Source organism: Aquila chrysaetos, chromosome 21 (assembly GCF_900496995.4).
Source record: "Aquila chrysaetos chrysaetos chromosome 21, bAquChr1.4, whole genome shotgun sequence".
Taxonomy (NCBI): Eukaryota; Metazoa; Chordata; class Aves; order Accipitriformes; family Accipitridae; genus Aquila; species Aquila chrysaetos.
In genome coordinates, this window is record NC_044024.1 from 15,081,208 (window position 1) to 15,105,630 (window position 24,423).

Consider the following 24,423-nt stretch of genomic DNA (forward strand, 5'->3'; position numbering starts at 1 on the left):
ACCAGTTACAGACCTGCTCCGTTTTCAGTATTTTATGTATACAGTGGTTTGGGCAGAACAAATCAATAAGATGTTTTTCTTTTCTATTTGATTTTTTTTCTCCTTCCCTTAATGATTGCCACTTTATTGCCACTTCTCTGATAACCGTACAAACACAAGACATGCATATAATCCACGGCTCTGCTCTATCATTCGTATTTTACGCAAACATAATTCTTTTTTGCTAGGTTAGTATTAGGTAATTACATACAAAATGTTTGACTTCGTAGCTGAGTCTAAAAAGGTGATCAGCCATAGGCTGAGCTTTGAATTCTTATGATGCATACTGAGCTTCCAAAGCCTTTACTCAGGTTAAATTTTTTAAAAATTTATGAAATTCTAAGTCACAATATGCCTTCATCTTATCATGTAAACAGATTTTAAAGTGGAACAGTGACCACTTTCCTTGTAAGAGTAGATATCCTTCCCTGTTGTAATTTTTCCTGGTTTTTAGCTGGATCCTGAACAAGCTGTTTACCTCCCCAAGGTTTCTCTACATTTCCATTTACTTTGTTATCAGCAGAAGGGCTGAAGAACAGCTCTTCAGTAATGACATCAATACTGCACACACAGTGAGAGAGGTCATCTTGTCAAAGCTATAGAAAAATCAGATGGATTAGGATGAAACTAGGTGCAAAATAACTTTGATAGAGTCTTTTAATGTAAACAGTTTATCTGCCATTGGGTTCCATTGAAATCCCAGAGTGGTGCAGCATCAGATGTAGCCACAGCAGCGTGTGTTTTGATAAAGAACCCACATTCCAGTGTTTAAGATCTACAGTCATGTTTTATAATTGTAGGGAAATGTTTTCATTAAGCCATTAATGAAAAAAGAAGCCATTAGGATAATACAGTCATTCTCCAACCTTGTCAGTCTATAACCATGAAAAATCCTTTTGTGAAGATATATCTCTTCTTGCTACCTCAGTCCATTTTAATTGATATTCAAATTATTTTATTCTGCACAACACTAGTTGAAACAACCATATATCATCAACTGTGTAAAATGAATACTCCAGCTTCCGTTAGACAAATCTTTGGTAATAAGAGATTTGATGGCTGACACGTCTAAGGTCGTAATTCACGTGGTAATGACATAGGTTCATATCATATATTTGTTTATTATCAGCAGAAGCTTTCAGTAACGACTCTGAGATCTGGGCTGAGCTTGCTGCAGTTATGAGCGAAAAACATGGCACACCACTAAAATACACGGTGTTATCAAAAGCTTTTAACTTCTTCAAATTCACAGAATCTCATGTAATTGTTTCCACACAGGTTGTTATTGTGGAGGTCATCCATCAGTGAAGAAGGGGATTAATACAACCCTCAGGACAAATGGTTGCTGTAGAGTGCACAGTACTACAGATCACCAACAATAGGTTTGCCCCTGCAGGTTGCAGGCATGCTCTTACCTGGGTGCTGGGGCAGCAGCTGCCCCGACCAGCACAAGAGCTGGAGGAGCCCCGTCCCTCCCACTGACTTGCCTTTTCCATGGGTTGCCTAGTACGCACTGGCATACTGGTCTCAAAAACCCTCCACCACAGTAGAGAAAATAATATAGGAAAAGAAAATACTGGCAGGCAGGCAGGCAGCCCTAACAAAGGGAGAATGAAAAGATGGATAAATACAGCTACAAGAAGTCCTCTCCTCACTTCCCCACAAGTAAGCAGACATTTTGTAGCCCCTCAGCGCTCTCTTCAACAGGTGCTTCTCTTGAATTTAGTGTTTCATGCCACCAGCCTGAAGCAGCCAGGCTCTGTCAGCCATACCATAAGACATCATTCACCTGAAGGAGAAGATTTAAAAAGACCTAATGCCTCTGTCACTAATTAAATAGAGGTGGAAAGGCCAGTTGTTCCATGGTACAGCCATAAGGACCAGACACTGGAGATCTGCCAGCCTTTTGGGGGTAGGAGGGAGGAGGGAGATGCAGCTTTCAGTCCACAGCACAGGTCATGTACTCTGCGTGCATGCTTGTGCACACATTTTTTTAAAGGAGTCTTTATTATAAGCATGGAGGAAAAATGTATTTCCCCAGGGCCCCTTGCTATGTATGCCACTTATGCAAAAGCCCTGTATTGTTTTGGCACCAAGCAGAGGCAGCAGCAGGTGAGATAATTGATTGACACCAACATTGTTGTTGTTAAGAGAAAAGCCAGACTTGACCATACTGTCCTATAAAAATAAATCTGAAGTCAGTGATATCTGCAGGCCATCTCAGTGCTCAACACTCACTAATCCGACCACATAGGAAACATTTATCTCCCTTTTCTCCTCAAAAGGAGAGTGTGATTTTTATCATGAATGCCTTCTGAAGCATTTTGGTAAAGAAAGTGTCTGGCTTTCTTACACTGGCCATCTGCAGTGTCGCTTTTTTGTAACAGCCCAAGCAACCGTCTGTGAACTTCAAAATCTAAATTCTTGGGAGTTTTTTACACCAGGATAGTGCTAGTGCTGGCTTTGAGACTGGGGGAGTTGCAAAAGTCTGAAGGAGGGACTCATAGGTGGCCAGAACAAGCGTAAAGTATGTGATGAAAAGGGCATGATAAATCCAGTAATTAGCTTCTGTCAGCCAGAATAAGGGGAGAAGAAGGGAAAGCTGATCTCCCCTGGAGGTATTCCAGAAGAACAGTAATGAGAACTAAACACCTTAATTTTTCTTACGATGAATTCATCTGCCACTGCAAGGTTTGCTGGGGTTGGAGGTGCTCCATTCTGTGCCGGCAGGATGAATCTTCCCAGAACAGACCTTCTGCCTGCTTGTAGGGACAGGTCAGGACCACAGTGTGACAGTGCAATTGATTTGGGCAGGGTGCTCTCACAGAGAGCGTGCCTGCCCTACAAAATTACCAATTTCATGGCAATACTCTTAAGTATAATTTTTGGAGCTGTGCAATTTAGTAATTGCCTAAGTCATCTGAGCAATGTACTAAACCAGACCAAGGTCAGCAAAGAGTTATTTCATGTGTGTTTACCTCTGTTACCTCTGCTGCCTGTTTGTAATAGATTTAACATTTGGTATGGATGTAATGTTCAGTATAAATTAAAATCCTTAAAGTCTTTAGTCCTGCACAGGAAATAAATGGGCAGCATGAACAATAGCAACATCAATTCACATCTTCCCAGCACTGCCACTGCTGGTACTCTTTGACTCTGCCCTTTTGCTTCTCAAGTCTAGGCAACTATTCGTTGATTTAGAATAGGGAAGACACTAAGGATAGGTTGGACTCCCAAGGGAATGAGATAAAGGCCTTTGCCACAAAAGAAAATCAAAGGGCATAAACTGCAAATGAGCAGGGGTGCAAGGGGCTGTTTCTGAGGTGTCTGCCTATCCTCCTTTCCATTTTGATGCAGCAAGTTATAATTCGTGTGAACATTGCAAAAGTAACAGTCGGACACTGCACGCTAAGTACTCCTCATTATAAGGCCTCAAAATATCAGCACTGTTCAGGTAAGTTTCAGGGATGGAGATACAAAGAATTACTCTCCTTCTGCTAGAACTGGGAAACTGAGGAATACACAGGTTGTGGAGACTGTCTGCAGCTGCACAACGAGGTCACAGGATATTCCTTGAATCTAGTCTTTTGCTGCTTATTTCTTGAGGAAAGTTTAGAGAAGACTTTTTGTTTCTCTTGTAAATGTTTCTTGACCTTTTCTCTGTTTCTTTTGCCTCCTCAAGATTTTTAATCATGTGATTAACATGTTGAAATGCAGCTATGGAGTAAACCCAACAAATAATGGATTTTTTTCTTATTTACTAGCCATCTGGAGGCTTGAACCAAACACACATTTTAGAAAAATCATCAGTAAATAAGATGATGACAAATACTGAGTTTTATTTCTAGCTAGATGTTTTATATTTTCACAATAGGATTATCATCCACTAAGCCTAGGTCATTTGTAATGAATGATTTGCTAGGAAATTATGTTTCAAAGCAGAATTTCAATTTAGAATTTTTTTCTTAAACATGGACCATTAGCTACAATTTTCCAAACCTTTTCTGTCACCAGGGCTGTATATAGGTTTTCCCAATAAAACAATTCTTATGAAAAATTAGGCCTAGTTCTAGTCAGGAGTTCTGTTCTCTGCCATAGAATTCTGCAATGACCAAGTCAATTGGTATTGTCAGAGCATTTAAATCTACTAGTCTTCATGAGATATTGATTAGCATTTGTAAAACAGCTTGACAATGTTTTGTAGGACTACAGAAGTAGAATAGGTAGAATTTGTAAGGTCATATTACAATTTCTCCTTTGTTGGATGGAGGAGTCAAAATTAGTACAATTAGCAACTTCCCATCGAAAGCATTTTTTTAAAAATCCAGCATATATCAAAATAATTGGGGAAGGAAGGCACTGTTTCAAGCCTCTTCTGTCAAGGTTGGTACTAAGTCCTAAAATAAGCATACATGTTATGTGACTTATCTTTAAAAGAAGCCTGTTCATTGACAGATAGCCGTAACAGTTTGTATTGTCAGGTTCACCAAAGACACTGAATAAACTGGAGCCTGTGCAACAAAAGCAACAATGTTCATAGCGCCCACACTAGCTAATTTAAAACCAGCTCCGGTATGTCTACACAAGCAACAAGCACTCCTTAGAGGGTAGTGCGCACTCAGTGTGTGTAGCTCTTCTCCATTTTTTTAAAAAACATGGAATAGTCCTTCAAGAATGGGAAGTGGCCGTGTTTTTCATTGCACACTTCTTTAGTTTGATTTCCACCATTGGCCTGATGGAAATGTAGGGATTTGGAAAAAATGCTGACAGAAGCCCAAATATATCTGTGTTGTTGCTCAATTAATAGCAGTTCACTTGCATCAAGGATGAAGATGACTCCTAACCCACAGACAGTTTTAGATTTGGTCACTTAAACTCTGTTTTTCATTTTACCCAGCCTCTACTGCATGAATTGAAATTAAATTTCCAGTATTTCAAGTATTCTTTAGCATCTGTCTCTGAAGCCATGAGCGTTACTGCATTGCTCAAAGCAATAATGAGAAGTTCTCTGTGCTTCATACACAGCAAGAGTTCAATGAACTGTTGTGATTTGTAGATACCCCATGCTTGGTGACTTGATATTTAAAAAAAATGGATCTTAGCTGATCCATCCCACATGTTTGGCTTCTGAAGTGAGTATTTAAAAAATACTCACTTTTTAAAAATACAACATGATGAGGAGAGAATCTTCTCCATTGTTTTTGGTCCTAGATACAGTAACATTGGGCTTTTTGTCCTCGAGGTGAGACTGACCCGGAACATCACGCACAGAATCTCAAATACAAGGTTGCCAAATTCACGTCAAAGGCAATTAGCAAGAAAGAAATACAATCTCCTCTGTTGACATTAGGGGGCAGGTAGAGGAGAGCGTAACCAATGAAGTAAAGAAGAAGAAGAAAAAGGATCACAACACACATATTTACGCATGTATCTTCACATACTAATCCTTCAGCCCTTGGGTTTGGGCTTTCTGATCTCCAGCACAATTCTGGATGGTTTGTTTGCTGCACACTACATTCTCCTCCTCCACAGGAAGTCATAGTTAGCACCAACTTTATCATTACAGGGTAAGAGCACAATACAGTGCAGTCGATAAGTAGTGTGTTTTGGTTCGTTACTCAGGATCATAGGTAAGGCATTCTGTATAAATAAGAGCATAATATAACTTCCAAGACAAATTATAATCTACGAAGATAGATAGATAGATATAAAACTATACATATAACTCAACTAATGTGGAAAATATCTTTGTTTTTATTGGGTTGTTGAATTGGGTCTCCAAGGAGTCTCTTCTATACCTACAGGACAGGAGAACAGCATGGTGGGTTGTAAACTTGTGTTGAGTCACTTAGCTATTCACCCAAGCATACAGAGCTGGTTAGAAACTGGGAGATTAACCTAAGTTAGATTTGCAGCAGCTCACAGAAGAAGTTAAAGCATGAAGGCCTTCTTTCTGCCAACATGTTTGATGGCATGAAGTGCCATCTGTCTCACCCTAAGAGACTCTTTGAGGCTCAGCAATTGCCGCCTTAGGTGGCTGATCAATGCTTCTGAATCAAGAGGGTGAGGAGGCATTCTTAAAAAATACTTTTTGCCTAATCTCACTTTCTGAAATCAAATACTTTTCCCTGAAAATCCTGGATTTTCAGTTATGCAATGGAAAATACATATTTTCTTTGGATAGCAGACACTTCCTCTGTTACACTTGACCAAAAATCTAATTTGCCTTCTGCAGGTGCCAATTATTTTACTTTGATATTTTTGAGCTAGCTTCTTGTTAGTTCATTCTCCTCAGGTCTTTGTGATGTAGGAAAGTTGTACTGACTGGAGTGCTTTCTCTGGTTCTTTCTATCCAAAAGCCAGTCCTGTAATTGATATATCCACCCTGCAGATCAAGTAAAGCACAGTGCAGGTGGTTTTTGAACTAATGCTAAAACAACTGGCACCAAAATCAGGTGTAACACAACATAAGAGGTAGGAGTCATTCACAGTTATAAAAGTCATGGGAAAACATCCCTGGGCAAATACTCTCTGATGGATGATCCTCTGTATCTTACTGCTTTTCATGTATTCTTCATGTTCTTCCTTCTTATTCAACACTAGAGTCAGCTATTGAAATAAGGTCTTAGAAAGCAGAGGCACAATTACGGAAAGGCCATAATTGTAAAAAAAAAAAATCAGAAGGAAATTACAAATTAAAGTGGAATGATTGTCTAGTTCACTCTGGCTTCCATTTTCTAATCATCCTAAATTATTTTAATGCATGTTTTCAAGCTCAAAATTAGCAAAGGTCCCATAATTCTGCTAACACCCATTGAATATTACATTATACCAGTCCAATTTAATTCCATTCTTTTGCAGCATCATCTCCCACTCAGGGCACATGTATCATGGTTTAGGGACCTCCTACCTGCTCTGTTTCTAGATAGTACTTTTAATACATGAAGTTTAGGAATCATTGTGGAGTTAAAACCAGTTTCTTATTTGTGAAGGCCTAGGAATATAAGGTAAAAAAATAACTCTTAAAACATGTTTGTCTTTGAAATATCTTAAATTAATAATCAAAAGCTTGCATCAAGTCTAAAACAAATCAAACTCAGGCATGAAGATGAGAAACAGGAATTATTAACTGAGTAGCAAGGCTGATGGAGGCTCAATGAGATCATTTTGTTCAAAGATTAAAGGCGATGAACACTGAAATAGTTGAGGAGGATGGCTATGAACACATCTGACTAGAGCTGCTAAATTCAGTAATGATCAAAAGTTAATTATCAAAGCAGATAGAACTACTCAACACAGACAATTTGAGTCAATAGCTAAGCAGCCCAGAAAAAAAGTAATTTGGAAGAAGTATTTTCCTATAATGAAGTTATATAAAAGACGTACATTTCAAAGAAACCTGCCTAAAACAAGATTGCATTCTTCCTGATCAGAGAAAAATAATTAGCTCTAATTGACAGACCTGCTGCACACCAAATATTTTCAAACAATATGTTTCTGCATCAAAGCCTAATGTGTAGAGTTACTCAATGTCACTTTGATTTTGCCTTCCTTTATCTTCTGCCACTGGGCATGCTCACGATATCACAACAAATACGCTTTGAAAAATGAATGAGCAACACCTACAAGACAAATAAAAGCAGAAGGCCAGATCCTGCATTTCTTTCTCAGACAGAATCCCCAACATATTCTGTGCTGTGTTTAACATCACCATGGCCCCACTCAGAGGCAAACTGAATCCTTTGTAATAGGAAATGACCAGTTGCTTGATCATCCAACATTAAACTAGGCTGGCACGTAGATTAACCTGAGCATTTGCAATATTTGTTTAAAACTCTGTATGAGTAAGCATGTGTATGAAGGACACTGTCCCTCCAGCATGTGCCTTTTCTTGAGAGTTAGGAAAGTGCCTTCTCCCAGTAACAAAGGGGAAAAAATGTGGAAATTCTCCATGTAGAAATCTAAGGAAAGATATGTGCTAGCATGTTCATGGTTCAAGAAAATAAAATATATCTATAGTTCTTTCTTCCTAAAGTTACCACATTTCTTTCAGGGTAAACAGTTGCCATCAACGTAGCTAAGTAGTCAAAAATCAGACATTCAGTTTAGACTCTGCTCTTTAATATTCTATGACTTTGACATTGCCAGTTCTCACTCCCTGAAATACCACCTTCTTCTTTAATCTTTCATGTAAACAGTTTAGCTCACACCATCATGCACATGCTCTCCCGAATATCTTCTGCTTTACTTTGTATTAGAATCAACTGCATTATTATTGTTTACTTGCGATCCTAGACACTCTCCACTCTTCTGTTTTCTTTTCTTTATCTGTATTTTGATACCAGCTTTTGTGTAGTGATTTTTGAATGATTTGGGGGAAAAAAACCTGATCTAGATGCAAGTTTCACATGCTTGAACTCAGAATTGTTGTAGTCCAGCTATTGGGTATATAGAAGGGTCAAGCAAAATATCACTGTACAGTCAAAAAAACTTCTGCCATTGTGGAAGGCTGTTTATAAGCTTTAAAAATATTTTTAGTTCCCTGCAGGATGGGACTGAAGCTTGGCATTTAGTGGGAGGTTTGGGAGACTGAAATGCCATTTTTGATGGCGTTTTAATCCATTTTAAATGAAGCATTTGTGTGTTGTTACATGTAGTTTATTACTCAGAAAGATTTCTTAATAACATGCTTCTGACTGCATTTGCACGTGGCAGCTGAAAAAGGGAGATCTGGGAGAGTATCATTGGAAAGAGGCACGATTCACATTATCTCACTAATGAGGCAGGGACCCCATTTCATCATAGGCTTGTTTGAGAGGACATAATTAGGTTTGGGTCTGTAACACTTATTTGTGCAATCTGAAGTTTAGCATTTCCTGAGGTTTAAGTGTTTTATTTAGCAACCCTACTGTACAATTAATATAATTGTTTCCTATCATGCATTCATTGATTTATTCTTTAGATGGAAAATACAATCCAAATGAAACAAACACATTTTTCTTCGCACGCTGGGAGCCAGCCCAGAGGATTGCTGTTGCTCCATCTCAGCTCTCACAAGCTCTAATTCTTTCTCCCCAAATTTAAACTTATTATTAGGGATTTCCATGGATTTAAACACAGATTTTTATCTTTGTTATGACTGGAGGCAAAAGTGCCAAAACAGCAGGTATATTGAAAAACTAGCCCCATTGTAGAGTCCAAAAGAAAACTCATTCTGGCAAAATTTGGAACCCAGTTGTGCAGGTCCCAGCGGTTTCAAAAGTTAGTCGGTTTTCATAAAGGATTTAATTCCTCAAGGGCTTATGTGAGCATTTTTCAGGACCACTAATACTAGCAGTTCCTATGTGGGAACCGTGTTATTCCCATCTCTAAGCATAGCAGAGGTTAAAATTCCTCACCAAAACCCTTCTCTTCAATTTTGGTAGGCTTTATAAAAATATCTCTGAAGGTAATTAAGCACTAAAACTTTCCTTACTATAATAGGTTTATGGATCAGTTGTCTTAATTCTGCCTTTCACCGCTATCCATGCTTGTAATCTCACTAACCATCTGACCGCTTTCCACATTTAAATCTATTACAGTCTGGTTCCGCAAACGCTAGGAGGAATTCTCTGAAATGATACGACAACACTAGTTTATCTGAAGGTGATATTTCAAGCCCTCTTGCGTTAAAACATTATTTACCTATTCTGAAAAAAATCAGAGGGGGGATGCAAGGTTGGTTCAGATTACATAATTATGCCACAGAAGCATTAAAAAAAAATCTCCACTAAAATCTCGAGCAGCTTAACCAGTGTGATAGACTGGCGCAGCTCTGCCATCGGTGCCCCCAGCTGTGTTGCTTAGCAACATTTTAATTCAAGAAGAATCGAAGGAGATGAAATCCCCGTGGAGAGGGAAACAGAAATAAGAGGGCCGTTGACAGATGATCTGAGTTGTTTCTTCTAATATACTGTGAAGATCACTGGCTCTTTTCATGAATGATAAATGGACTGTACACAGATCAATGGGTTCAGCAATAAACTGGAACCAGGCTCCATGTCTGAGGTGGTGCAGGCCGAGAGGCCCAAAGATTTACTCATTTAGATGATTTGGAGTGTGTTTTCTCAAAGGTTTCACAAGAGGAAATTGATCTGAACATTTGGTCATCCCTTGCCCTTTTCTGTCGTTGGCGAATAAAAACTGTTTTGGAAACGGAGTCCGTTCTTCCCTTTATTTTTTCCTGTTGTTCTTGTTCCAGATATGGACAGATAGCTTGTGACAAAGGGGCCAGACCTCAGAGCGGGAAATGAAGTAATTGCCCTGAATGAGCAGTTCCTAAACACTCGTGGCCATTAAAAATAAACAAACCGCACTGATATCACAAACTGGGGCAAAAGTATTTAAAACCTGTAGCACTGTCTCTCTGAAAGGGTCCAGCTCCTGCGGCCCTCTGCCCCGGTTGTGGCAGGCTGCCTGGGTGTGCGCTGCTGAAGAGCATCTGTGGGTTGATGTTTGCTTGCGGCTTGGTTGTACTTTGTTGTGTTGCGTAATTGTTTGTTTCCCCCACCCCTCTTCTGTTTACAGGCTGCTGAAAAGACGAAGTTGAGAAACATTCCTGTAAAGTAAGTTATTTTTATATCTGTTTGAAAATGCAAGTTTAACGAAGTTGTTGTATACAATGGCTAAAAAGACTAGGACAGTAAGAAGGGCAACAAAAGAGATAATAGAATTCAAGTTGCCTCTAATCATAGCTATAAAAAGGTCAGTATCATTGAGGAAAGCTTTCGATTTCACATGTGTCCCTAATGATTGCACTCCCCAAGTTTCATCCAGTTTCCATAAATTAATGTGTTGTCTATGAATAGCTGCCAAATAATATCACAATCATACTCAATACGTAGTGCTTTAGCCTTGGGGAGGTTTGTACATGCTAAAAAGATTATGATTTTTAATTGCAATCCTTGAGAAGGTCTGACAGGGGAGAAATAACTAGGAATGTGCCAAATGATTTCTAGACACATGGGAATATTTTGCACCTATGTATCAAGGCTTTGCCATCCTGTTGATTAAGAGCTCTTCCTCACTCCGTGTGCGCGTCTCTCTCACACCATACACACTCACGTATGTTTCTGCTCTTTACAGTAGGGCTCTGTGAACGATGAGCAAGCTACCAGGGAGCAATTTCCAGGGCATTTTATGAGAAGTTCTTAAATCTTAGGGCACTAGCGGCAACACGCAACCATATATCATTAAATTAAGAAAGTTGCTATATAGATGTCCTGGCTCTTTGAGAAAAGGCATTTTCAGTTAAAGCTACCAGCAATCAGTGATTCTGTTTAAATAATGAATACTTCAGTCTTAATGGGCTCTTATGTACCAATAAAACACATATTTTTAGCTTCAGTAGGTGATCATTGCAGTTATAGCTAAGTCCCAGTAACTGTATATTCCTGTTACAGACAGAGGAAATGTTCTTATTTTTATAGTAGTTTGCTGATCATGCTGGCTTTTGGACTGGAGTGGTTTTGTATTTGTAAGAACATGCACTGACAGGACTCACAAATCATTGTGTTTTAGCACACATAACAAAAGAATACAGTTCTACTTCTCACTTGGCTTCCATCATGTATAGTCATTTACACCTTATAAAGTGAACGCAAAATGTGTATGAACACTCCTTGGAGTGATTAGGCAAGATGCAAGATAGTCATAAATCACTCTCTCTTTATGTTTCATTCAATCTGATAAAAATTAGAAATAGGATCCAGCAGGGACCTGATAGCACATGAAACTTCTAATAAGACAAGGGACCTTTCTTGCCTGTAGGGCTAGTTCAAATTCAGTGCAAGCTGAATTAAAGTCATTGTTAGCCAGTGGTTGTTTAATAGAGAGTGTGAAATGAGCTGTGTTTTCACCTCACATTACAGAGGATCCAGAAGTTGCAAGGTGATGAGAGTCCTGGGGAACAGCTCCAGAATAATCGTTTATGATTCGTTCACCTTTTTTTTTTTTAATATTTTGAGTCAAATTCTCAGGAATGGCTCAACTGAATTGAGTTTACCCGCATAAAACAGAGATATTGAGCCTTGCAGTCATTAAACAGTGTGTATGTGACACTGATGCCCAGTTAATCCACCAGAAAGATTTCGGGGGGGGGGGGTGTGTGATTTAGGTTAAATCATTCCTTTATGGGACTTGAGTAAGTGTAACATTTTGGAGTGGAAGAAGGCCAGATGGACAGTCTCACTCTTTCCACCTACGTGTGCATATTTCACCCTGTCATGTTTCCCCCAACTGGTTGTTTAACTTCTCTTTGACTATGTTCATGGTGGCGGCTTCAATTAGTACCCTAGGGAATCCATTATACATATTAATTACACTCTGCATAACAAAACAGCTGAAAAATCTGCCTAGTATTTTTCAGTGACATGTAACTATTTAAGCTACCTGTATACAGTTATGATTGTATACTAAAATATTACCTCTTGGGGCAAAAGTAAGAATAGTGTCTTTAAGATAGCAGTAGTAGATATGGATTGCATTTATATAAGTGTCACAGCCACACTTAGTACAGCTCAGGCTTGTCTAGCTTTTAGTCGTTGCTTTTGTAGCTCTCAAATGTCAAAGAGAATTTCACTTGAATTTTAATGTTCTTCAGCTATGCAAAATAAAGTTAGTAGCTTCCATTGTCATAAGGGCTGAAAGCTGTACAGATTCCTTCTACCATATGTGACTTATCACATACATTTTTAAAAACACATTTCTGTTATTAAGACATATGTGATAGTACACTTCTGCAAATGTGAATTGCTTTTGGCTAAAAGCCATGCACTAATAAGTTGAGTTGAATCTAACTGCATTTGACATCTGTTACAATATATTTTTTCTTTTACATATAAATATATATATATATATATATATAAAATATTCGCAGTTGTAATTAGCATTAAAAAATTCCTTATTTTTACATTGGGCTGACATAGTTCTTGTGTCCCAAAACTGGAGTCAGAAATCATTCCCGTTTAAAGACTATGGTTTATGTAGGGTCCTCGGACAGGACCTAATAGTGCCGCTATTTAACATATTAGTTTAATAACATGATGAAGACTTCTGTAGAAAAGGTCTATTTACTTTTCATTGCTAAGTTTATTAATGTTGCTGGTTTAATGTTCGGGAGGAAGTTTACTGTTCTTTTTTGTTCTGTTGAATCCCTCCAGCACTTAACACTTACGGAGGGAAAAAAACAAGGAAGTTTCCTTCCTACAGTTCAGTAAAGCAGCCAAGCAGCTGGTTTGTTAATGTGCACATGTCTATAGGTGCTTAGACTAACTGGTGTGAGCTTCCTGATGGCTAAGATAGATGCAGGTAGCATTTGGCTCCTTCAGAAGGCTTGGTCTCAATTCCATGTTGCTTGTAGCACTGCAAGACACAACACATCCATAGGAACTCATCTTTATGTATTGGTAGCATCATCTGACATAATATTACTATAAATAAGCACACAGAAAATAGCTAAGGAGTCTCTGTGTCTGCAGAACTGATTGGTTTTTTTCCTTTTGGGGGGGGGTGTGGGGGTGTGGAAATAGTGCAGTTACTCTTCCAAAAACATAAGACCCTTTTCTGTCTGTATCTGGCATCAACATGGCCCCCATAACTACAGAATCCATTCATTTAACTTATTTATCCTCTCCTGCCCTTGTCATATAAGGAGCACTTGCTTTCTCCTATTGGTCTTATCCATATTTACATTGAGAGTCTGTAGTAGAAAAGGGATTTCCTGGATGCAAAGTGTCCTAGATACTTTCTTGCTTGCTGGTCCTTATCATGCTGTTCCTATCCCTGAGTCTGAAAGAGGTAACATGACTTAGACGAGTTTACCCTGTGGAGGGTTTACGATTTCTAAAGAGCTGTTATATGAGAAATGGTTTTGAATTAGGACACATCCAGAGGAAATAATCTTCTGTATACCCTGTGGTTTGATGGAAGAAGGGGAGAACAGCGATATCATTAAAATTCAATAGCAGCTTTGCTCTGAAACCAAACTGATGGTCACTCTTCCCAGATTTTTTTCCAGACTTGGGTAAGCAATGGAGCCCACATCAGCACAGAGCTTAGAGGAGTCATGTTCATGTTGACTTGGACCACGTCAGTTATCTTTTATCAGTGGGTTGAGCTGCAGGATCCCCTCAGATCCAGGCACAGTCAGGGTTAGCCCTCACTCTCCTGGATGACTACACTTGGCTTAGCAGCCTGTACATTAATGTAGAGTGAAGGTCAACCAACCCAGTGCTTTATCTCTGCCAGTGGCAGAAGGTGGGGGAGGAAGAACAGCAATTACAGAGGCATCCTCTACGGGGAGCATCATCCCACCTTCCTGCACACAGCTATTCCACTTCCATAACCGCACGTCCTGTGTTTAGGAAGTATCAATGGACTTGCCCTCCATGCAAAATCTCTTTTGAAATCTGTTTATACTTCTTGTCCCCACAACATCCTGATGGCATTGAGCACCATAGTGTATGAAAAAATACTGCCTTTTGTTTTAAAGCCTTTTCCTCATATATTCACTGGAATCCACGTAAGTAGTTATTCTTACACAAAAGAGCAAATGATTACTCACTGTTCTTCATTCCTGATACTATATATCTCTGCCGTATAGACCAAGGAGTCTTCCTACTCGAAAGCCACTAATAATGCTGGTTTCCCTCTACGTGTGTGAGCCCACCACTGAGCTAGTGGTTCACAAGGCAAGTCTCTCTGCAATTGGGAGAGGAAGGCAGTGTGTCTACTAGTCAGGCAGAGACAGTGGTTAGGAAGGTAACTAGTTTCTTTTTGCTGTTTTCCATATTAAAGAGATGAGTTCTTTGCATGGCAATGCCTTTCTGACTAAGGAATGGATATAACGTCACTCTAAACAAATGCCTCAGATTGCAGTCCTTCATGAAAATGGCCAAATAGATTCCTTGGGAAAATGTGGGCAGGTGAAAGAATGATTTGTCTAAAACCTGATGTCATCCAACACTACAAAATACAGCAGTTTTGTAAGAGAGAAATTAGATTTTTAAAATGGAAAATGAATGCTTTTAAGAGTGGTCCATATATTCCATGAACTGCTGTAGAACTGTGAGAATATTGGAATTGACTTCTTGCTTTAGGGAAGAAAACACTGCCTGCCTTGAGTGTCCTTTATACTCTCTTCTTATATAGTCCCTTTAAAAATCTTCAATAGAAAGCAATGGCGTTTTCCCCAAACACCTGCAAATGCTTAAATTTGCTGGAGATTTAATGACTTCCAGATATATGTTTTGGGATTGTAGCTTGTGTTAAAATCCCGCTGCTTTTTATATTATCAAAATATATTTGTTTTCCATCAGCCACAAGTTTGTTAACCAGAAAGACTTCTGGTGTTTATTGTCTTTTCCTGCCATAAAACTCATCTTCTCCTCAGAAGGGCATCTGACTTGACTTGGTATGGTTTTCTGTCCCAACCATCATTGGAAATGCAATCCATTAACATTTGATATCTTGACATTTCAATTGACCTCTCATTTGCAAAGCGCAGTGGTATTTTTCGTGGCCTTTTCATCCTTGATTATACATGGAATAGGAGTGACTGTTTCTACTGACTGCACTTTAAAAATATCTTTGTTTTACCAGCTGGAGTGGCACCTTGTTTTTCCCTGCCTGGATAGACCTTATACTGCATGGAAGGTCTGATCTCTAAGCAAGTCATGCAGAGCCAGAGGATTTTCTTATTGACTCACTAAGTGGGAGGGCAAGCAGGTCAGACTCCGAGGGTCAGTTAATGTATGCTGTAATAGCAGTAACCATAAACAGATCTTTTGCTCCCCCTGGCAAAAGTGCAGGCCAGTGGGCTAGGTCTGAAGGTTGGTTTGTTTTTAACCAGTCAAGTCAGTCACTTGTAACCAATAGAGGTACGAAAGGGGTGGTGTGCCGTTGGTACGCATGCTCAGCTCTTCCACTGCAGGGTATCTCCTGTCGTGTATTTAAAAAAAGCGGAAAAAAAGTGTGTCATGTCTAGGTTGAAAAATCCTCCCATTCATGCATAATTGTATGGGAGGATGGCCATATATACATATATGTATCTGTATATATATGTACATACATGTATACATAGGCACCTATGAACCAGAGGTACCTGTGGACATTTGTGTATGTGTACCTAAAGGACATTTGCTAAAGGACTTCAACCACTTTTAAAGAAACAAAAAGCCCAAACCTGCTATATAACTCTCATTCTCAGTAAAACTCCCAAGCAATTTCCACACTACCACCTGTTAGTCTCTGCTTCTAAACCTTCCTTCCCGTTGTTTCTCCTCAGACTATTTCTGGTGAGCTACTAAATCAGCCAGCACCAATTCAATTAGTTCTAAAAATCCATTACAACACAGTGCCTAAACTGCCTGCCCATATTCATTTCTCAGAGAAATCCATTCATATTTATGTTTTAATACTTTAAGTCTAACATGCAAAAGCACTCAAATCCCCAGTAGAAATCCAGGAAAAACCCTGCTTACAGGCAATTATAGACAATGTTCTTTAGCCCCTGATCCTCCTAGTCTGTCCACTTAGGCATCTGCTCAGGTGCAGAGTTTGGGCAATGGAATGAGTTTATTGCACCAGCAATAAAGTCCCTCCAAAAATTCACACAAACCCCAAATGCCACTGATTCTGCAAGTTGGGCCACGTGGTAGAGTCTGTACAGACGTGCAGTACTCACAGCAGGGTCGGCACCTGGAGTATCCCTAGGAAAACCAATACGCATATGCTACTGTTGGTTTCCAGTGAGTTTTATTTAGGGGGGCTAAGTTTCCTCAGCAGAATGTGAACTCTAGAAATGTTGCGAAGGATTATTTTACTCTTACAAGTTAAAGGTTAGTGTTGGAAATGGATTATAGAACTGCCGCTTTTAAACTGTTTGCAAAGAAACGCACATATTAAATCCTTTTTGATGATATCACATTAATCCCTAAATACTGATTTTTATGTAAATTTTGACTCTTGCAAAGCTCTGACAATTCAGCTATCCCCATGTGGTTTTATCAGAGCTCAATTGCTCCTTTAGATCTTTTTTTCCTTTTTGCAGTACCTTTTGCTTTAGTCCAAAGTCATCACGGCAGCTGGAAGATGTAGTACTTTAGACATAAAATAATAAGTCTATTTAATATTTTACCTTTATTTTCTGAATTTGTTCCTCTGACACATCTTGTTAGATATATTTTTATCAGTCCAAAGGATAACCACAGTAGGGCTATTTTTATTTCTAGGGAAATGATGCATGATAACTACTGGCAGGGCCCAAAACAGTAAATCAGTCCTGTTCCAACCACAGAATGTATTAAAAGTCTGTAGCCTGTGGTAATAAGTTATAATTTAGTTGACTAGCAGTTTGTTTGGACTTAAAACTGTACAAATGAGTCACATTGGCTAAGTCCTGAAATATAAAATAGTTTGTGCTTTATTAAGGTTTTCAGCCACCACCACAACAGGTACCTAGAGAGAGCACACATTTTTCAAATGGGCGCAATACATTTTTATAGTGAAATGCTTCTGACTTGATTGTATAATTTATAGTAGATGGTTAAATTACCACACGTCCTGTGTCGTGCACAGTGTTTGCTTACAAGACAATGAGATGAACAGACTCTGAGACCTCATTCATCTAATCTCTTACAAATCTGAGCACGCATCATCAATACCAAGCACCGCTGGCTGTATCCAGCCACGAGGCACCCCTCAGCTGCCAAGCCAGGCATGTTGCTCAGTAGCCATCACAGAACTTCTGACAGCTAGAGAAACCTTCTCTTTTGTGTATTTTTATTTACAGAGACACGTATATGCCAGTTGACCAAAGCTAATCATGCATTTCTGTAAAATTTGCCAGGAGTCTTGCAGCTGGACAAAAATAAGTATTTTCATTTTAAGTGGATCACTTTTGTTATTTTTCAAAATAACATTTTTACGCCATCATTGTGATACAGCTTGTCAAGATTAAATTTAGGTCAATTTTTTAAAGTTGTGAAAAAGTGAAAATTTGAGCCAAACAAAACCTTTTTTTGTCTGATTCCTTCTTTTGACAGAAAAAAAAGTTAAGGTCAATATTTTTTTTTGCAGTTTCAGCATATGTCTGCTGTTGATCAAAGCAGTACCCGTTCTTCTCTCCTCACTCATGCTGTGGTTTTGATCATTTTAGATTTTAGATTTGTCTTTCTGGTTATTATTTTTAATTTAAAGTTACTTAGCATTTATTCAAACAATTATTCTAAGTGTTTGCTTTGGGCATTGTATTAAGTAACAGTTGTTTTCTAACTACCTGTGATCTTTTTTAAATTAATGCTTTTAAAATGTGCTTCTGAGCAATTAAGATATTGCAACCAAGCAACAAATGCTAACAAAATTGAAGAAAAGGCCTGATCCTGGTATAAACAGGAGTACCTGTTCTGCTGGTTTCAGTACAGCTAGCTGAATCCAGCATAGGAACCAGCCTTCAGATCTCATACCCGTGAATTTCACTGTTAGGCCATTTTTGTGCTGCTGGAAGATAAATAACCAGAACAAAACTGCAAGTAGCGTTAGTGTACATATATGACTGTATGGTTTATTTAGGTTCTAGCATGTGCTAGACACTCTCCAGATGAAAATACCTGCCTTGAAGAGCCTGGTAAGAGGCAGTGGATAAAGCTACCAGGCAGTGGGATTTAACTGAGGCTGTCTGCAGGATCTTTGAAATCTGTAGGCCTGTGTCTGCTCTCTTCTGGACTGCAAAACTCCACTAGTTGGCATTTCTCCTAATTTTACCGTGGTGTCAGAGGGGAGAATGAAGTTTCCTTGCTCTTTCTCGCTTGTGGCCTCATGGTAATATATCTAGTAGGTTTTCTCTGCCTTGCGAGGTCATGAAAATAGGGCAGAAGAAAGGTGGTCCTCCTTTTATATACGCAAAAAAAAGTGCCTGCCATACAGCAAACAGTCCTTTACTTTGGCGGTGAGTAAGTGAAGTAAAAGAAAAACAGGTGTCTTTCAAGCATTTATTTTTTTTTAATACAAGTACAAAGAAATAATGATCTTGTGCTAAGTGAGAGAATTAGAAAAAAAATCCAGTCATTTAGGATCGATGAATATGAAAGAAAGGCAAAAGCTAGATAATGTTTCAGGAAATAACACTGCTACAAGGTTAATTTTGCCTAGTACAACATTTCCTAGTATTGAATTGCCTGATATACTCCCTCAGGGATTGCTCCTGCTCTTGCAATAATCGAGGCTGATTTTATTGGAAAATCACCTCTGGATGAGAGACATACTCTAGAGAGAACTTTGCATGGGTACAAATAGGTTTTTGGTGCCAGTGCCATGTTGCCCAGGCCAGCACAGTTATAGTTCCCAATCTGTCTGTGCATTCAAGCAGCAAATTCATTAGCAATCCTTCTGGCAGGATAGAAAAATAGACATATTAGGGAAATTTACTTTGAATTGTTTTCAGGATTTGTTGGATAACAGTTCAGTAATCAAATTGCGCCTCCTAACAAGAGCATTAAATATTTTTATTAATAGTGGCAGGGAAGCTGCAGATATTCCTTTAAGTGCAGAACACTTTACCGTAACGCTATGTGACTTGCAAAGATCATGGATGAAAGAAGAGATTAGCATAGTTGGAGCAGGGGTGCTTGTAACGTCAGAGCTGATTTTTGTTTTGTGTTGTATGTTGAGGCTGTGTTGAGTCGCGTAACTCTCACATTACAGATGTAATGTCTGTTCAAGTATCGGCTCATCCATCAGACCCTGCCAGTTTGCTGGCTCTTTAATTGTAGAAGTGGGCCGTATCTTGACAGCGCTGTGCTCTCTCTAACTATGGGACCTAAGTTCAGATATATGTTGCAGCTTCCAGGCCTTGTCAAGTGGAAACTGAGCATATTGTAAACAGAGCGCATTTTGCCTCCAGCTGGGAGGAGGGACACGTGGAGCGCCCGCGTACGAGGGCCCTCCGATGACCTTGAAGCGACTTTGAGTGGGGGGGGGGGCTGGAGGAGCGCTGGGAAAAGGCTGATTCAGAGAGACAGATGAGTGAGGAAGAAAAATCAAGGAGATTGGCACAAGGACGGTGGAAAAAACTCTTTCTAAAGAAAGCAGGAAAGATTTTTACACTCAAGGCCAACACCGAGCCCTTATAATCAGGCTTGTCTGGCCACACACCAACAGTAGTAAGAGAAAAAATACTGAATGCAGCTTGCAAGCTAAGGTCTATGCGAAAGCTAGTGTTCTGCCACGCAAAAAAAGAGCGTGGAGTGAATTTATTAAAGAATAAATTGCATTAAGCTCCAGGAACAGACAGGGTTAAAAATTAGGATCGTAAAAAGTAATCTGTATACTCTGCTTCCTAATTCCTGTTGTCTTCATGATTTTTTCACTGTGGAGAGCCACCCTTGGTATCAATCATAGTAAGCTATTTAGACACAGAAATAAGTGGCATATGGCTTAGCACTTTTGGGTCTAGCAATCAAATAGCAACCTTCTGCAATACAACTGTAGTTCGGTTCCCAATGGGCTTCACTTTGATGATTAGATATATTGAGTTCCCTGTGTCATTCAAAGACGGCAGAATTTCATACAGGTTGGTGTTAGCTTCCTCTCACTTCATTTCAATTTTCAATAACCAGTGTCATCACATGTAACAGTTTCTTCGTAATGGAACTTCATGTCGAATCAGATTTGTCTTTCAAGTGAAAGAGCGCTGTGGAAAGTCTTCTGAAATACTGATCTCTGGAAAAATTCTTACCACAGTGAAAACAGAGAAATTATTTATTTATTTCTCCTAAAGACATTTAGGTGCGCAATCCCCAGAACATTCAGGAGTACTCAGGAAGAAAGCTTTAGTACTGCATTTGGGGATGTTATTAGCATTCTTTACAGGACTTACCCCAGGTGCTTGCTGAAGTCATTGTTGTGCTAAGTAAATAGAAAATATTTGTTCAGTCGTATTTGAAACCGAAACTGTGATATTTAAAGCCAAGTTCTGTGTAAGTGGAGTTATATCAGAGGAGAATTTGGACTTCAGATATTAATTGATCCCTCTATATTTCAGCACGGCAGCTGTTAAATACTAATGTGCTTCGCTGACACAGAACGGCTCCATCCTGGTACTGACCTTCTCTCCATTGCCTCAGCCCCTGTCCCTGGGCAGCGGAGAGGCGTCTGTGCAGGCAGATGGAGGGAGCCAAGTGCTTTGCCCACCAGAGGACGAAGGCGTGGGCCCTCCTGGAGGTCAGGGTATAGGGAAGGGAGGGGAGAAACTCAAAGAGTAAACAGCCCAGATCATGCATCGTGGTGAGCATAAGCCTGCAAGTCAAGTGTCTGCCAGTTCTGTCAGGGATATTTCTGGAGAGATCTGGTGTCCTGGAGAATCTTCTACCTGTGCCAGTGCTTGAAGCTCTATCCTTCCCAATGGGCTGCAATCTCAGTTCTCTCTTCGGTGCCCCTTCTCCACAAGATTTCCAAAATGGAGGAACTCTGTGAAGGTCCACCTGTGTCACATAACCTCTACATTTGAGATTCACCTGGCAGCTTACCGTGTAGCTCCTCCCATGTGTATGGATTGTGCCAGGTAGTGTAACAGCACAAGCAGTGTTTTAAAAAAGTAAATTCTGGGTCACACATTTACAATGAAGCACTTGCTGCAATTCACAATTAGTCTTAATATGCTGTAAGAAGAGCGACTGCAGACAAATGTCTCACAGCTTTATAAGCCCGACATTTACCAAGCAGCAAAGATGTTATGATATGGCTGTCTGTATCACATATCCAAGACTGCCCATCCCATAGTTTTATTTCTTGGCAGTTTCCTACAATTTTGTGAAATATTTTTTAATGTGACAAAGTCACTTCAATTACACAGTCATTATAAGTTTTGCCAAGGTTGACTATGGATCGTTTTGTGTTCATTAGAGCACAAAATTAGAATTTTCATTGCAGCAACTGTAAACAGTATTGGCTCAAAGGAGTCAAGCTTTTTTCCCTCCATAAAATCTTGGATAAGCTATAACTGAGGACTTCCATGGGGTTTTGACAGATTTTAATTTTTTTTTTAAACTGCCTTCTGGGTTGTTGGATTTTTTTCTTCTTCTTCATAGCCCTTGATATATTTGTTTAACTGAATAACCGGTTCCCTTCAAAATGATGACATTGCCACTATGTGCATGAACAAGCAGGTGCACTGTGTTTCTAAGGCTGTAAATATATTATTTCTTCAACTTCTTAAATGTTATAGCTTGGCACTTGTCACTTTAGACCTAGTCAGGGTTGTAAAAGCCATAAATGGTCTTCAGGAAAGAACCCTGTTTCAGAAAATACTTCATCATCTGCTTAAGTCCCACTAAGCCCCATTAAGCTTTCACTTAAGTAATCTCAGAGTTTATTACTTAAGTAATAATTAAAGCTTCTATTTATTATTCTCAAGAATTTATGGATATATATGATTGAGTTCGCTCGTCATGCTGATGTAAATACAAAGAAATTGCATCAAACCAAATCATTTCATATATGCAAAAATTAAGCAAATAGGGAAAAAAAAACAGCACAGAGTATTTCAAGCAATGGAGAAAAAACAGAAGGGTTTCCAATAAAGTCCAGGCTTTCAAAAGCTGTCTGGAACAGATAAAGAATAGGACTACCTCTTCTTGTCTGTATTTAGAAAAATAAATAAGATCCAGAAAAGCATCTTGGAGAGAAGGAGATTACATTTTTCGCTTGATTTTTATAGTAATTTCTTTTAGGTTAATTTAACCTTCTAAATGCTGATTTAGCTTACTAGAAACAACAGTGTATTAAGTGGTGGGAGACTCCTTAGCAGAAAATATAACCAAAATGTCTCATCTGCTAGTTTTTGGGGCTGAAGGTGAACCTACACTGCTCTACCTTCCTTCTCTGTCTCATAGGATTAGGGGGTTTATGCTGCTCCTCGCTTGTGCTTCACTTGGAGGAATTTCCAGGCTTTGTTTTTAACCTAATGTGGATTTACAAGGAAGGAGAGACGACAGAGACTGTTAAGAAAGTAACGAAGAACTTCAGCAGACATCCCTGTCAGAGCTTGCACAGCAGCAATCCACTGCCTTGCTCCTACAAATCCGTGGAGTGTGTGCTTCTCTTGGCATGTGGCATGCTCGTGTCTTGCCAATGGGATGCCCAGTCCTTAGCAATTTTCTTTTTTTTTTTTTAGGTATAATATGCCATGATAGTGTCATTCAGGATAAGATATGTCAGCAAATGCACCAATAGACTTTATCAGCTTATACCTCTTAGCAAAACCTGGAGCTACAGTGAATGGAGACAGCAGACATACAGCAAAGGCATATCTCTTCCTCTTAAAGAAATGTGTTTAACAAGATTATGTACTATTTGCATTCCAAATTTGCAATTAGCACCCCATGAACACACAATGAAATCATCCAAGTGGCAGATAATGTGTTAGATATATGTAGTTAGACTTTTGTAGATTAAACACTCTGTTAGATATGTGGTAGCACAGCCACAGCACTACATTTTATAGAAATCAATGTAATCTGAATAGTATGAGAGCTCACTGAAATATCATTCTCTTATTAAACCTGTGAAGCATGTATGTTTGTAAATGCATGTGTGTGCATGCAGGAATGCAAATTACTAAGTGGAAAGATTATTGAATTGTGGATTGTGGAAGTCTTACTGTATATAGTAGAAAATTTTCCTTCAAAGCACATATAAAGGTTTGATTCTGCAACTTTATTCTCAACCCTATAATTTTACACTAGCTGGCATAAATTAGCAAGCTAGAAGTCTAAATATATGTGTCTGACATGCCTCTCAAAAGAAATAACAAGACGAATGCACATGGTGAAACAGGAGTAGTACGTGTAAAATATCTATCCTTTTCTGCACATAGGTTTCAATTAAGTCAGGGAAAGGAAAGAAGAATCCTTCAGCTGCAGTTTATCTGTGGTGTTTGTAGTCTGGAGTTCTCTGAATGTATTTCTTTTTAACTTCAAGGACTTTTAAGTCTGTAAAGAAACTGGCGATGCCAAGCATTCCTTCTCTACCGAATGTGATAATTTCTGAATCCAGACAGTGGCTTACTTGCATTAATGTGCTCAGTGGTCTGGTGGAACTCAGTAAAATGATGAGGCGCAGTGAAAGGGGAAGGCGGGCCTTCCACATTTATTTATTCTGGATAAATGGTGCCCATTAATCTATCAGGAAAATATGGAATTAGCAGGGAAGAAACCACAGTTGCAAATTTGGCAGTTGCTAGCATGCACAGATGGTCTTTCAGTGTTTTAAGATTTTCCAGTCTTTTGATATTGATACCAACATTGAAAAGTAGCCCATGTATTGCTAATGTTTATCTAGAATAGCCAT

The 24,423-nt window shown here is 39.1% G+C and overlaps 1 protein-coding gene across 3 annotated transcripts in view; it reads left to right on the top strand.

Moving 5' to 3' along the window:
• The window catches only part of AFF2 (AF4/FMR2 family member 2), a 350,925-nt gene that overhangs the window by 254,593 nt on the left and 71,909 nt on the right, over window positions 1-24,423 (top strand). For all 3 annotated transcript variants that reach the window (XM_029996601.2, XM_029996599.1, XM_029996600.2), the window contains exon 9: window positions 10,606-10,643. In XM_029996601.2, coding sequence (XP_029852461.1) covers window positions 10,606-10,643 — 38 coding nt within the window. The remainder of the gene's footprint in view (window positions 1-10,605; window positions 10,644-24,423) is intronic.